Source organism: Larus michahellis, chromosome 17, assembly GCF_964199755.1.
Source record: "Larus michahellis chromosome 17, bLarMic1.1, whole genome shotgun sequence".
Classification (NCBI taxonomy): Eukaryota; Metazoa; Chordata; class Aves; order Charadriiformes; family Laridae; genus Larus; species Larus michahellis.
The window spans coordinates 4,110,081-4,123,631 of NC_133912.1; the positions used below are offsets into that span (position 1 = coordinate 4,110,081).

General features: G+C 50.1%; 2 protein-coding genes across 3 annotated transcripts; one reads left to right on the forward strand and one right to left on the reverse strand.

Moving 5' to 3' along the window:
* Positions 1 to 314: 314 nt before the first annotated feature.
* THYN1 (thymocyte nuclear protein 1) lies at positions 315 to 5,726 on the reverse strand. 2 transcript variants are annotated; one of them, XM_074561354.1, is made up of 8 exons: positions 5,489 to 5,726; positions 4,780 to 4,866; positions 3,550 to 3,779; positions 2,997 to 3,065; positions 2,244 to 2,336; positions 1,448 to 1,543; positions 658 to 808; positions 315 to 547 (listed from the first exon to the last, which is right to left on the reverse strand). In XM_074561354.1, the coding sequence occupies exons 2-8, from the start codon at positions 4,820 to 4,822 to the stop codon at positions 501 to 503; spliced, it is 729 nt and encodes a 242-aa protein (XP_074417455.1). In that variant the 5' UTR covers positions 4,823 to 4,866; positions 5,489 to 5,726; the 3' UTR covers positions 315 to 500. The 2 variants fall into 2 exon arrangements, with proteins under 2 accessions (XP_074417455.1, XP_074417456.1); XM_074561355.1 differs by having other exon boundaries at positions 4,780 to 4,863; positions 5,489 to 5,669.
* On the forward strand, positions 5,592 to 12,937 carry ACAD8 (acyl-CoA dehydrogenase family member 8). The gene is made up of 11 exons (XM_074561353.1): positions 5,592 to 5,865; positions 6,950 to 7,050; positions 7,436 to 7,605; positions 8,193 to 8,302; positions 8,549 to 8,625; positions 8,905 to 9,042; positions 9,456 to 9,591; positions 9,705 to 9,802; positions 10,030 to 10,182; positions 11,102 to 11,204; positions 12,019 to 12,937. Exons 1-11 carry the CDS (start codon positions 5,616 to 5,618, stop codon positions 12,069 to 12,071), a joined length of 1,389 nt encoding a protein of 462 aa, XP_074417454.1. The 5' UTR covers positions 5,592 to 5,615; the 3' UTR covers positions 12,072 to 12,937.
* The last annotated feature ends 614 nt before the right edge of the window (positions 12,938 to 13,551 follow it).

Below are 13,551 nucleotides of genomic sequence, written 5' to 3' on the forward strand. Positions count from 1 at the left end.
CTTAAAAATGAGCAAGCAAGATGTATTTCCTTCTATTTCCCTATCGTCAGTACTAAAATAACATGGGAGGTTTTGTACCTGCAGGAGGTTATCTGTGATCTGCTTTGCAGCAATCAGGCTGGATGTGTACATACATCTAAATTTTCTTGTTCTAGACAGAAGTTAGCAATACCTTTCTGCAGAAAAATGTTCCACTGCGGTACATGGAACTGCACTGGATCCTGTAGTCACCATCCTCAAGGAGGATGTACCTGTTTCATCCTTCAAGACACAAACTGCAGATTTTTCCACTATTAAGAATAGAGTAGCTGCAATTGATTCTAAAAGGCTTTATTTAAAAATAAGCAAAAATAACAGTGTGTCAGAATAAGGGATGTGTAGCTGCGAATCACGTGCAGGCATGTTTTTGTTGCTGCAATTGAGCAAGTAAACTTAAGAATTACGCTGGTTTCGGAGGAGGCATCAGCGGGCTGGGTAGAAGCTGTGCTGCTGTTAGTTTCTTAATGTGGCTTTTCCTCTTCCAGGCTCAAGACAAAATCAAATTCCTCTGCGTTGAAAAGGTAAGGAAGAAAAAGCCATCAGTGGAGCTTCCAAGTTCTCTGAGTGAGGGCTGCCTCTCAGAGGGAACGGCACCAAGAGTGCAAAGAAGGTTCTTACCTTGTGTCAGTGGTTGGATGGAAAGCCGTTGTCTTGTGAAGAGCATCATGTTCTTTAGGGGGCCTCCATCTGCTTTATGTGCCAGGTAGTGGGCCTTGATTTCAGAAAGGGGGATGAAACGTTTTGTCATCCGCACAAACTGGACATCCACCTGGGAAGCGATGGGCAGCAAAGGAGCATGGTTGGAGAAGGACATGGCCTCCACATATCACATGAGATCTTTGTGGGGATAAAGATTTTAAACGGAAGCAAATGGCCGATGCGTACTATCTTATAATGGGATGGAAGTGTCTCCTTTGCTCAAGGCTAAAACAACTTTCAGATACTTCTGGCAGGTGATCTGTTTACATGAATCTTAGCACTGTGCACTAGCAACACGTTGTTACAGACAATACAAAATGGAGATGTGGGATGCAGCCGGGCTGTGAACAGTCACTTCCCTATAATTTAGTGTCCCTCAAAACTATAGCTTTGTTTGCTGTAGGCCAAGAGTGGTACTTAAGAGATATTCCTTCTCTTTGCTAACCCAGAATTCTGCCGTGCACGGAGGTCAGCTCTGCAGCCAAGTAAGATTTGAAAGTTTAGGGAGATACATTTGGCAGCCTTCTGGAAGGGATGGGGGAAAGGGTAGAGAAAACAATCAGGATTGGATTTTCTCTTGAGAGAGAAAAAAAGCAGCTATGCCAGGACAGAAGCTTAAGAAGATATGTAATATGATGCAAAGAGGCTTCTACCTTCACTTGTCTTGCACACAGAGCTTGAAACAGCTGTATTTAGTTTACTACATTACCATGGACCATTTGGGGTTCTCTTTTCTGCTGGAGGAATCATAATGAGGATCCTTCTGATCAAACTGTGTGTGATCAGGGTATGCCTCCTTTACGATCTGAAGCAGAAGGGGAGAAGAATGCAAGACATGTTCCCATCAGTTAAAAACTGTTGTCAGCAAAGGGTATGAAATGCCCTTGAACAAGCTGTGGCTAGATCTAAGAAATAATCCTGGTGCAAAAGTCAGTCTTGCTTTCCCTGAACTCCGTTTTAATGGTGGGATGTATTTCCTTCGTTTACATTTCTTGGGTCGAAGCACTGCAGAACAGTATGGCTCTCAATGAGGCATCATCACCTCTTTGGAGAGCAATGTGGAAGGAGCACACGCAACAGAGGAAAACTGGGTAGATGATGACAGTCTTCGTGATTAGCTCTCCTCTTAAAAGAAAAAAGCTTTTCTGTGCCCTAGGTTTTACACTACTGCCTTGCAGGCTCAGCTGACAAGAATTTAGTGAATCAGATTTTAATCAGAGTGTGGAGCAACACTTGACTTGGCTGGAAGCACTCTGAAACGTCAGCAGGAAAACAGCAGTTTGGTTCCATTTCTCTGGGGAAAGATGCCTGAGTCAGCCCTGCTGCGAGATGTACCGTTGAGCCTAGATGCCCTAGGCTCAGTCGCTGCTCTGACTGGACAACTTTTGCACTCCTTTGGTGCTGAGACAGAAGTAGGGCTAATAAACTGTTTGATAACCCACTCATTATTACTTCCCCCCCCCCCCCCCCCCCCCAAAAATACAGAACAAGAAAGAGGCACTCACCTTGACAATGCCAACAATGCCAGGCTCTTTACAGTTACTGTGGTAGAAGAAGGCCTGCTGCCCAAGTTTCATGGCTCTCAGGAAATTCCTTGCCTGTCAGGTGTAAACGAGACACTTCAAACTCTTTGTATCAAGCTCTCAGGGTTTCATTATAAGCAGCTAGCAACAAGAACTAACAACAAGGGAGTTGTATGTACTTCAGAGCTACTCCGGTAAGGTTTCCAACAGTTGTCGTACAGATGTTTTATGCTGCAGTGAGATGAAGTAAAAACAAGGATAAAAAGTGGGGTCCTGTTGGCTAGAGAATATGTGGGAATTGAACAGCTCAGCCCCCCTCATTCAGGGACGGTGGAAGACTTAAGTTAGCTGTCAGCAAACAAGCAGAGCAGGTCATATATAGGGGGGAAGCACATGTGGATCTCCTTTGCAGAGAGGGCTGGAACATAAATCTGTACACTGACAAGGCATAGTTTGGGTAGTACAGACTGGCTAAAAGGTGTCAAGGGAAGTAAAGGCTGGCCTAAGCTAAAGAAAAAATGGATAATTTGACAGAATATTACCCAGCCTGAATCTGCTTTTGACCTAGAGGCAACTAAACAGGAGTTTTGACTTCTGAAAAAAATAACAGCTGTAAAAGCAGGCGGAGTGCCTCAAAAGAAATACTTCAGGCAAAGGGAACAAGTTATATGTGGGGAGAGGAACCTTGTTTCTAGTTCTATTTCAGTGATTCCATCTTTGGCATGTGCTCCTTACCTGGTAGTTTCTTACTCCATCCCAAAAGGTTGTCTGATTGGGCTCAGCTTTCAAGTCGTCGATGCTGAACTGCCAAATGGAATGAAAACACAGGTTAGGTTCAGGAAGCAGTCCGATCTTCAATGTCTGTATTGTGCCTAAACATGTGTTCCTAGTAGCTCCTTCAATTATAGTACAAACTTCACACTATTTTTTTGGTTCCCGCAGGGACTAAAGAAAAGCCTTCATAAAGGAGAAACACTTCAGCAGTGTAAATGCAGAGGCTGATATAGATGCTGCCCCTACTACGAACAGCTAAGCATCCTCAGGACCCGATTTCCTCTTCTTTTACAAGCATCAAACCCCAAGGTTTTCACCCTGGCAGAGAACAACATTATGTCTTTCTGTTTCCAGGAAGACAGACTGTTTTTGAGAAATAAAGATGCAACAGTGTTAATATTGCAAACAGTCTGAATTGTTGGATCCTGTAACTCAGCGTTCAGGCACTAATGCCCTGGATAGTAGTTAAACTGCTTCTCTACTTTGCTGAGTAAGGATGGGTGTCGGTGCTTACTTTCACATCCACTCCCTTCTCGAGTCTGCTCTCTGGTTCCGATTTCAGAAGCCAATGACAATATGTTATCTTGCTTTCCTCCCCACCAGTGTCAGATTCTTTTGTCTTCTTCCAGTTCTTCCATCCCGACTTGGAACTCCCAGCTGGAGGTTTTGTGGACTTCTCCTCTTCCTCCTTATCCGGAGTCTCCTCCTCAGTTTTGGCAATTTTAGCATCAGGCTCTTTTTTATCTTAAAAGAAACAACAAAAAAAGACCATTCAGACAAACCACATTTTGTTTCTGATAAGGACTGGGGCTGAAACATTTTTAGTCATCCAAGCTAGTTTCACACACTGGTATTTTACTGCAGCAGAAGTTTGATGCATGCCAGATGCTATGGGTAAGGAAGGAGCATTATGCACCAGTGTTTCTGAGTATTTCTAGTTTGCATCTGAAATAAGGATTTTTGTGTGTGTGTGTGTGGTGTGCACAAACCACAGTCATAGTTAATCATAAAAAAGCCAGGATAGACCAGGTTGCCCACATGAAATGTAGTTGAATTTTTTTTTAATGAATTGCTGAGAAATCAACTGCAGGCAACAAAGCTGATTTAGGTGAGTCAGGTGAATAACAGGGAAACGAGCAGCAAAGAAAGAGAGCTCTTTCAATTACTGCAATAGCTGGAAACCTGAGATTAAGCCTCTACTGTGCTACCTGTTCAGAGGAGGTCCACATCCCTGTTTGTCCAGGATCCAGACAGCAAAAACCAATTAATAAGAAGTGAATAAAGGGTAAGAAGGTGGTTATTTGCTGGAGTTCATTAAGCAGATGAGTGGCACAGATGATCCAACTTCGCAATTTTTTTCATCTTACACCTGAAACACCACATAATGTTGCCTCAAGTGCAAGGTTTTTGCTTTTGGGGTTTTTTTGCAGCTGGTACCGCATCAGCTTCCTGCCTGGGTATACTTGGACAATCTCTAACGCATAAGATCTGAAAACTCTTCATAAATGGGCATGAGTTACATTTCTAAACCACCTTTTGCTGGGAATACATCATTGTCCCTACTGAATATCTAGCAGACTTGTCTCAGTCACGCATGGATGCTCAGCCCATTTTTAGAGAGGAAATGCTGTCTATAAGACGTGCGGCTTTGAAAGACAGACGGTTAAGATGACTGTCTGTAGTTTCACTATAGCTTGGAACCTCAAGTGAGAGACGCTAAATTAGTTAGGATGTCAGCACAGACCTGATACTGCTCCTTTGTCTCTCTTTCTGCTTGGCCAAGGCATCTCTGGTCTCTTTGAATTATCTTCTCTTCACTGAGAAGCACCTGCTGAATGAGAGAAGGAGGAGGAATTACTGCTTATTCAGGCAAGCTGAAAAAAAGTAGAGCTGTCCGAGACCGAGAATGGTAAAAGCTGTACAGTAAGTGGTGAGTAAATAAATTCCTTTTCTTGAGCTCAGCCATTTCCTCTATCAGTGCGAACACTGGCACTGGTTGAGGACCACACCCTCAGCGAGTTGGGGACAGGCAGGCCTTCCACAGCACTGCTCTGATGGACATCGGCAGGAGGGCTGCTTTGCTCCACAGCGGCGCAGCTGCTGGAGACAAGTCCCCAAGGTGCTTGGCCTAAGCCCGGCCCCTCTCTGCCGTGCAAGAGGAGCCCTGCTTTTGGAAATGGGAGAACAGCTTGCTTCCAGAGCTCAGCCCAGCCTCGCACCAGGGGTGTCTGGCTCAGCTTGGTGCTCGCAGAGATCATGCCGGCAAAGTCCCTTCGGGAAAGGACGCAAGCTGGCTGGTCCAGCCCCAGCCCCCTTCTGCCAGCAGCCCGTTAGAAGTTATTTGGCTCCGAGCTGGCCTCCTTCTGCCAGAGCGGGTGGCATCAACTTTTCCGCCTTCCATGCCAAGCTTCTCCCCTCCCTCTCTCCCACCCCCCCCCCGGGCTCCCCCTCACCGGCTCCGGCCGCAGCAGCCCCCTCTCCTCGGACTGGGGAGAAGGATGCTCTCGCCTTCGAGCCCCGGCGCAGGAGGAGGAAAAATACCGCCCCCCGCCCGACTGCAGTCGGAAATGGGTGACCGTTATGCAAAAAATAAGGCATGGCCTGTGGGCTCGCCTCCTTCCCCGCAGCCACCGCGCGGGCGGGAGGCGCCGGGGCCGGGACTACAGCTCCCAGCCTGCCCCGCCGACCGGCAGCCGGGCCGCTGCCCGCCGACGACGCCTCCCGGCCCGGCCCGGCCCCGCCATGGCTTGGCGAGGAGCCCCCTTCGTCGCGGTCCGGCGGCTGCTGCGGGGCCCGGCGGGGCGGCGGGGGATCGCCTCCTGCATTGACCGTAAGGCTCCGCGGCGGCCGGCCGAGCGCGGCGGGGCAGCCCCGGCCCCCGCCGGCCCGTGGGACGGGTCGGGGCCGCGGGGATCCTCCCTCCACCCCCGTCGTCGGTGCCTGCGGGGTGGGAGGCGGTCTGGGGTGAAGCCTGGGGGCAGGTCGGTGGCCTGGGGGCTCCCGTCCCCGCCGGGGGGGTGATGTCCTCGCTCCCGCACCAGCTGCGGGCAGGGCGACGAAGGCCCCGGCCAGATGTGCCCACCTGCGACGAAAAGCACCATCCCCTTCCCTCTGCCCTTCGAGGTTTTTGAAGCTTGACTGTGAACCAAAGAGTATCTTAAAAAAGAGTCGGTAGAACACCGCGAAAGGCTCACTGGGGGGGCGGGCCAGGCTGGCTGCCCCCAGCTGTAAATCTGGGTTATCCTGCGATCGAATCGTCTTCTGATCGCTGAGCACCGCCTCTGGTTATGGAATAGGGGCTGTGTCTGAGCCGGACTCCTGCTACGGGATTCCTGAACCCTTTCCTGATGTATTGCCTCCATGTTTAAATGTAACCACATTTAGGATTGAAGCAGCAGCATCCCTATGAATTTTAGGAGAGGAACTAACAAAGTAACATTGGGTCTACGTGCAAATGAAGAAGGAGGTTTCAAATGCAGGATCTAACCAAAACTTTAGATCCTGTTTCCAAAGGACTTCTTTATTCATGGCTTGCTTTCTAGTGTCACCCTTGTGAAGTCCCAGCACTGTGTCATTGTATTTCTGCAGCACAGACCTAGTGAGATGGAGTGACAACTGCCGTGGGCTGTGCTGCCCCCGTCCCTGTCTCACAACGCTCAGTAGACAGGGATAGCTGGGACCTCGGGTTTGTTTTGTCCTAGGAAAGCCCCCTCCCAAAGCCCGCTGCCCTCTGCCAGCACAGTTCATGATGGCCCCGAGGAACAGGGAAATGATCTGTGCAAGAGACCCTGACCGGTTTGTGGGAGTTAGGGGACACGTTGAAATTGACTGGGGTATAGACAAGGTGGTAGTGCTTGCTTTCTGCTTGCTTTCTCGCAATAGACACGTATCGTGATCGCTTCCTGCTTTTCTAGCATCCACCGGCCTGACTGAGGAGCAGAAGGAATTCCAAAAAGTTGCCCTTGATTTTGCTGCCAAGGAGATGGCTCCTCACATGGCTGAGTGGGATGAAAAGGTATGACAGCCTCAGAAGGGTTGTACTGCCCAGTTTTTCCTCTCTTAGGATGTTACGATCCTGGGGTCTTATCAGAGGGGTTCCTGCAATAATTCCTCGGTGCTGTAATGCCATCTGTAGAGATTTTCTTTGAAGCTGCTGCTGTAGCTGGGATGGGAAGCCACCAAAAATTCCTAGAACCTTTCCTAGACAGGCTATTCAATAATCTGAAACCTGAATTTACTTCTGAAGATAGTATGTATCTGTCTAGCCGCCTCTTTAACCCACCCAATTAATTTAAAACTCTGCAGGAGTTTGGGACCAGATTTGGTAGCCCAGATGTACCAAAAGAGATTGAATATTGATCATGAGTATTCACTTGTGATGTCTCTGCCTATGCAAATAGGAAATATTCCCTGTGGAAACAATGCGGAAGGCAGCCCAGCTAGGATTCGGTGGGATCTATGTGAAACCAGACGTTGGTGGCTCTGGATTGTCACGACTTGATACCTCCATAATCTTTGAAGCTTTATCAACAGGATGTACCAGCACCACTGCTTATATGAGCATCCACAAGTGAGTGTCTGCCGAGTGGTGGATAGTGTCAGCCTGGCTGAAAACCACTTTTTTTTCTGTGGGCTCTAAATCCTGCTGGAGACAGCTCTTTTATTATTTAAAGTTGGGACCCCAAGTAGACATGTCCCTGTGAGGATCTCTCAATGGCAGCAAACAAATAGGCTACAAAAACTGAGACGCCACCAAGAAGTAATTTTAGCTTTGTGGCATGCAAGATGGGATTAAGTTCTGGATTTTGTTCCCCGCTCTTCCACTTAAGCTGTCTATAGATAGTAACCCGCCTGGAAAAAGCCTTTGTGCTTTGGCTGTACTGTAAGAGAGCCCAGAGGCACCAGCTGATAGTGGGGCCCTGTCCTGCTTGTACAGACATGTTGTGAATGGAAGGTGATCTCCTTTCTCCTGGCTTCTGTGGCACCTAACTTTGTTCTGTTTTGGGGTGGAGCAATATGCTTTCAGACCATGGTGCTTTTGCCTGGACCCCATGGAGCTTTGTTCTTCTGTTCAGCCAGGGATGTTCTTGTATGACTCGCCTTCCTCCCAGGGCTGTGTTCACGTACTGTAATGCTGCTCCTTCTCTCCTGCCCCAGCATGTGTGTTTGGATGATCGACACCTTTGGCAATGAGGAACAGAGGCGCAGGTTCTGCCCATCGCTCTGTAGCATGGAAAAATTTGCTTCTTACTGCCTGACTGAGCCAGGTGAGCATCCTCAACCTTCCCTCCCTCCTAACATGGTTTAACTGGACATGAACATTGCATGGAGCTGGAGGTGAAAAGTTTCTTTTCATGTTCATTTGGGCAATCGCTGGGAAGTTGGGAAGGGGCAGAGGATGATGGCTGAGATGCTTGTGGTGAAAACCTGTGTGGTTTTGGGTATGATCCCTGGGAGATTTAGTAGGCTCTGGACCTGCTGCTTCATTGTCTGCTTCCTTACCTCCCGAACAGGAAGTGGAAGTGATGCAGCTTCCCTGCTGACCTCAGCTCAGAGGAAAGGGGACACCTACGTCCTGAACGGCTCCAAGGTACCTCTTTGCTCCTCCTAAAGCTGCTGGATGGCACTGCATGCACAAGGGGGCCTGGGTCTAACCATCCTTTCCATTTCCTGCTGTCTCCTCATCTCTGTGTGTTCTCCCAAGGTAGGACATGCTCTGCAGAGCATTCACCAGAGCTTAGTACAGTTGGGTCCCTAAATACCTCCTGGCGCGGGGTCTTTGCCACTCCGTCTTTGTACCCCAGCTGCTGCTGCACGCTCAGGGTTAGTATGCGAGAAGCCGCCCCTTTCTTCTTGTGCCCTTCTGCAGGCCTTCATCAGTGGGGGAGGTGACACCGATGTGTACGTGGTCATGTGTCGCACAGGAGGCCCAGGCCCCAAGGGCATCTCCTGCCTGGTGCTGGAGAAGGGGACACCAGGGCTCAGCTTTGGCAAGAAAGAGAAGAAGGTAAGAGGCTTGGTTTTCACTTCCTGTGTGCTTGAGGGAAGTGCAGGACAGAGATGAGCTCTTCTGTGCAAAGCATTAGGGATCTCCTCTTGGATGGGACCAGAGTCCCAGCCTGGCGTGGTTTTTCCCAGCCAAGTCCAGCTTTGGTGAAGTTTGCGCAATACCCGTCCCTTTGGAAAGTGAAGGATCTTAACTTCAGGAACATCAAGGTTCGCTGGATCTGTGCCTCTTCTCAAATACATGCATTCCAGTTTCCAACTCAGCACACTGAGGCCAAACCACATAGACCACAGGCGCTCTGCGGCAGCTTGGCAATGAGACCAAGGGGTTGAGAGCGGGCTGAGCAGTTCTCTGTGGGAGCTGGCAGTGTGCTGCTCCTCAGGCATTCTGGAAGCTGCTCTGTTTTTTCCCAGGTGGGCTGGAATTCCCAGCCAACTCGGGCTGTGATCTTCGAGGACTGCGTTGTTCCTGTTGGAAACCGGCTGGGAGCTGAAGGGCAGGGCTTCAACATTGCCATGAAAGGACTGAATGGAGGCAGGATAAATATTGGTAAGAAAGACTAAAGATTGGTAAGAAATAACAAAGGGAGGTGGGCAGGAACATCTCGTTGCCTGTCTGCGTTAGCTTCATATTCACTTTGTGTCTGTGGCTTCTCCCACCAGCTTCATGTTCGTTAGGAGCTGCTCATGCCTCTGTTCTTCTGGCTCAGGAACATCTCACTGTCCGCAAACAGTTCGGAGAACCCCTGGCAAACAATCAGGTAAAGTTTCCACCAAACCTGCCCTCCCAGAGCTGTGCTTTTTCTGATCCTGACTGAACAAGCAGCCAGAGGTCCCATCGCTCACTTCACAGGGTCTGCCCTGGAGAAGTCAGGAACATGCTTTTCCTGAGTAAGGAAGCGTGGCAGGCCGGAAGGTAGTGGGGATGTGGTTCAGGACACAGGCCCCTCCAAAGATGCTGACCTAGCTTTTCCTCTCCTGCTGGCAGTACCTGCAGTTCAGGCTGGCGGAGATGGCGACGCGCCTGGTGGCGGCACGGCTCATGGTTCGCAATGCAGCGCGGGCACTGCAGGAGGGACGGGAGGACGCGGCTGTGCTCTGCTCCATGGCCAAGCTCTTTGCTACTGATGAGTGCTTTGCGGTACGTTACTCAAACCTCAGTTGGCATCGTAACTGGAAGCTTGGAGACCCCTCTTGGTGCTCAGGATATCAGAAAGCAGTTTGACACTGTAGCGATGCAGACCCAAGCGTGCTCATTGAGCCAGAAGCCTCATTTCAGCACCAGGATGTTTTACGAGAGAGAATTCTGCACCCTGTGGAGGCTGCAGGATTAGCCTCTCCGCAGTTCAGGCTTCGTGGCCTCTAGTGCTTTCTACACTACTTTCTAGGAGACCAAGTAGGGAGACAGGACAGGGAGAAGGGCATTTTTACTTTCAAAGAGTCTCATCGCTCCTAGGTAGCAAGTGGTCTTTCCCAGACCACTGACAAATAAAATATTATCCCAAAATGTCCCTGAAATGAGAAAGCAAGAAAGGAGAAAAAGAAAGTAAAAGGAAATCTGCACCTTGACACTTCCTAGATCAGTGCCATTTAGAAGGTACTCTCAGCACTCTGCATTTTTGCTACTTACTGTGTTTTATGTCCCAAGTTGACATAGAGGCGTGGAGTCATGTTTGAGTAGAAACCAGAGCCCTGAGCAGATTCCTTGCCTGACTGACCACTAGATGGTGATCTGGTGTTTCCCTTTTTGCATTAGGACCACCATGGAAATGCAGTAAAAATTGCCTTAGTTAAGTAAAGTGTTTCCTGGGTGTTTCTATGCCATTGTGTTCACATAAATGCACCATTAATGTGAAACAGCACTTACGTAACATGATAGCACCGAGGGCAGCACTGATGGGGACTGAGAGCGCCTTGCCATCGCACTATACTTCGTTAAGAGATTAGGTGACCAGAAACAACAAAAATGAGCCCAGGTTTCTGGGTTCTTACCGAATTTCTGTTACTGACTTGTCCTTGGCACCCCATGAGTCACTTCAACAGCGATGTTATCTTCTTAGATCTGTAACCAGGCTCTACAGATGCACGGGGGCTACGGCTACCTGAAGGATTATGCTGTCCAGCAGTTTGTGCGAGACATCAGAGTCCACCAGATCCTGGAAGGTAAAAGACACTCTTACTACCAGCAACTTGGCAGCGAAGCCAGGAGAGAGCAGGCCCTCCAGAGGCCCCCACCTTTCCACATGACTCTCTGATTCTTGGGTTTCAGAATCCCATTTTGCCCTGAGCATGAGGTGTCCCTGGATGTCACGAGTGGGAATTCCCTGGCTCTTAGTGTATTGGAGCACTTACTGTGTATTTTAAGAATCTTACAGCAGGGGGAGATACCGAGTTGTCATGTTAGCGGTGCCTCTGTCCAGTTTCATCCCATTACTCCTACAGATGCGTGCTGATGCTCCCCAGCAATTCCTTTCCCGTGATTCCAGTCTATCTTCACTCTTTGACAGTGTGTCTCTAAAGGTGTCTGGCCTTTTCTAATCTCAGTTCGGCCTCCAAACCATTTTGTTTTGAAAGCCCTTCACCTACAACCAGGGTACCTGATAAGGGACATACTCTTTTCAATACCAACTGGGTCTACAGCCTTTCTGTTTTGTGTATATGTTACATAGTGAAGCAGAGAACTCGGATGTTGGCATATATCCAGTTCTCCTCAATGCCTGGAGCCCTGTGAGGGCCTCTCAATGCCCAAATAAAACCAAACACCAGCATCTACCGCTTTGAAGCCTTTCCTGAGGGATGTGGTGGCACTTGGCAGTTATATTTTGGCCCAAGACCTCCTAAATGCCACCTCAATTGGTGGGAAGAGCTTTTCTGTGCTGTAGACTGCAGGTCAGGGGAGAATTCTCTTTGCCTTCGTTGGGGGCAGAATTGGACCATCTCCTAACTGTTTGTCTTTTGCACCCTCATCCTGCTACAGGTACCAATGAGGTGATGCGGATGATTGTGGCCAGGAATCTGCTACAGGGCTGAAGCCAGGAGCTAATCTCCAGCCTTAAATTACTTCGTCTGTTATGGCTTGGTCTGTTTCCCTCCCCTGTTCCCCAGCTCTCTCCCCGGGGAGCGGAGAGGGGGATATGCCAGTGGAAACAGTCTTTCTGCCTTATATTGACTGGGAGCACAGCTGGACGCCACCCACATGCTGCCACAGCTGCACTCTGTGCCTGGCGGAGCTGCTGTTACGAGGCTAGTATTGTGCAGCCTGAAGATATACATCACAGTTGTGAATACGAGCCTCTGTCTCCGAATCTTGACCGTGGGCTGCTTGCCAGCCATCCTTCACAGAAACACCCGACCTGTTGGCCATCTCCGCTGAGTCAGGACTGAATCAGGAACTTCAGGCAAAGGTGCAGCCGAAGCCCATAGGACTCTTCCTCTATCAACGATATCTTTAGTTGGAGAGAACGAGTTGCTCTGCTTAAAAACCTGTCCTTCTGGGTGCTGACTGCACCACTGGGAACAAGTTCGCCACAAGTCCCGTGGCTCTAACCACTTGCAGAGTGCAGTGGCTTTTACACTGAGGAGCAGGATGCCTCTCCTTTAGCTAGAAGCACTCCTCTTCCTCTTCTCCCAGCACACCTTGTCCAACGTACCGACTCCTTGTTGTTCTCCCTGTTCCTGCCACATACTGGTGCTTTCTCTATCTCAAAGCAGCCTTTGCAGTACGGAGGTACAAATCAAAAACTAAGCTCCTGCACAGAAATATTTAAGTCCGTTGCCTCAAATCACTACTCCCTGCTGCGTGCAATGGAGGGGGGAGTAAAAACGTTGGTAAATTCAACTATTTTTTCCCCCTCGGGTTTGGAATCAATAAAGCAATGATACTGAGAGGGTCAGAAGTTGTGATAATTTCCTTCTGTGGTATTTCAGGTATGTAACCAGAGGTCACGGGAGCCTTCTGAAGTAGGGGGTTGCAAAAAAGTTCAGTTTCTGAGGGTTTGTTTTTTTTAGTTACAGTGTCTCTTAACCCCTTCAAGCGACCCAGCTCCTCCGTCCCCCTCGGCACCCGGCAGAGAAGGGAGCCGACAGCGGTTAGGGGCAGACATAGGTGTTTTCCGACTGCCGGCGTCGCTAGACGGCCAGAGACTGTTGCTAGCAAGGCCGTACCTCTCCTCCCTCGCTTCCCCGCACGCTCTGCAAAGGGTATTTCTCTCGGAGGGCGGTTCATACCGTGAGGACTGACGCCCCAGCACGCTTCCCCGAGCGCCAGAGCCGCCCCGGAGCCGCCTCTCCTCTCCCCGGGGCGGTGGCCTGAGGGGCCGGGCCGGCGGCGCCGGGCCTTCACCTCAGCGAGCCGGTGCGCAGCGCCCCGCGGGCGGCGAACCAATGGGAGGCGGCGGCGGGGCTCGGGGGGGCGGAGCTGGGCGGCGGCGCGGCCAATGGCGGGCGGAGCGGCCCACGGCGGCGGCGGCGAGCGGGGGGGCGCGGCGGCGGGGCCGGCGGGCCGGGGCCG

Bases quoted from the DNA above. Each gene is read 5' to 3' on its own strand.
- THYN1 (XM_074561354.1), bottom strand. From the start codon at position 4,822: ATGCCTTGGCCAAGCAGAAAGAGAGACAAAGGAGCAGTATCAG. The intron at 3,780-4,779 runs GTCTGTGCTGAC...GTTTCTTTTAAG, and splicing joins AGACAAAGGAGCAGTATCAG to ATAAAAAAGAGCCTGATGCT. The intron at 3,066-3,549 runs GTAAGCACCGAC...TCCATTTGGCAG, and splicing joins AGAAGGGAGTGGATGTGAAA to TTCAGCATCGACGACTTGAA.
- ACAD8 (XM_074561353.1), top strand. From the start codon at position 5,616: ATGCAAAAAATAAGGCATGGCCTGTGGGCTCGCCTCCTTCCCCGCAGC. The intron at 8,626-8,904 runs GTACCTCTTTGC...GCCCTTCTGCAG, and splicing joins ACGTCCTGAACGGCTCCAAG to GCCTTCATCAGTGGGGGAGG. The intron at 10,183-11,101 runs GTACGTTACTCA...TTATCTTCTTAG, and splicing joins CTACTGATGAGTGCTTTGCG to ATCTGTAACCAGGCTCTACA.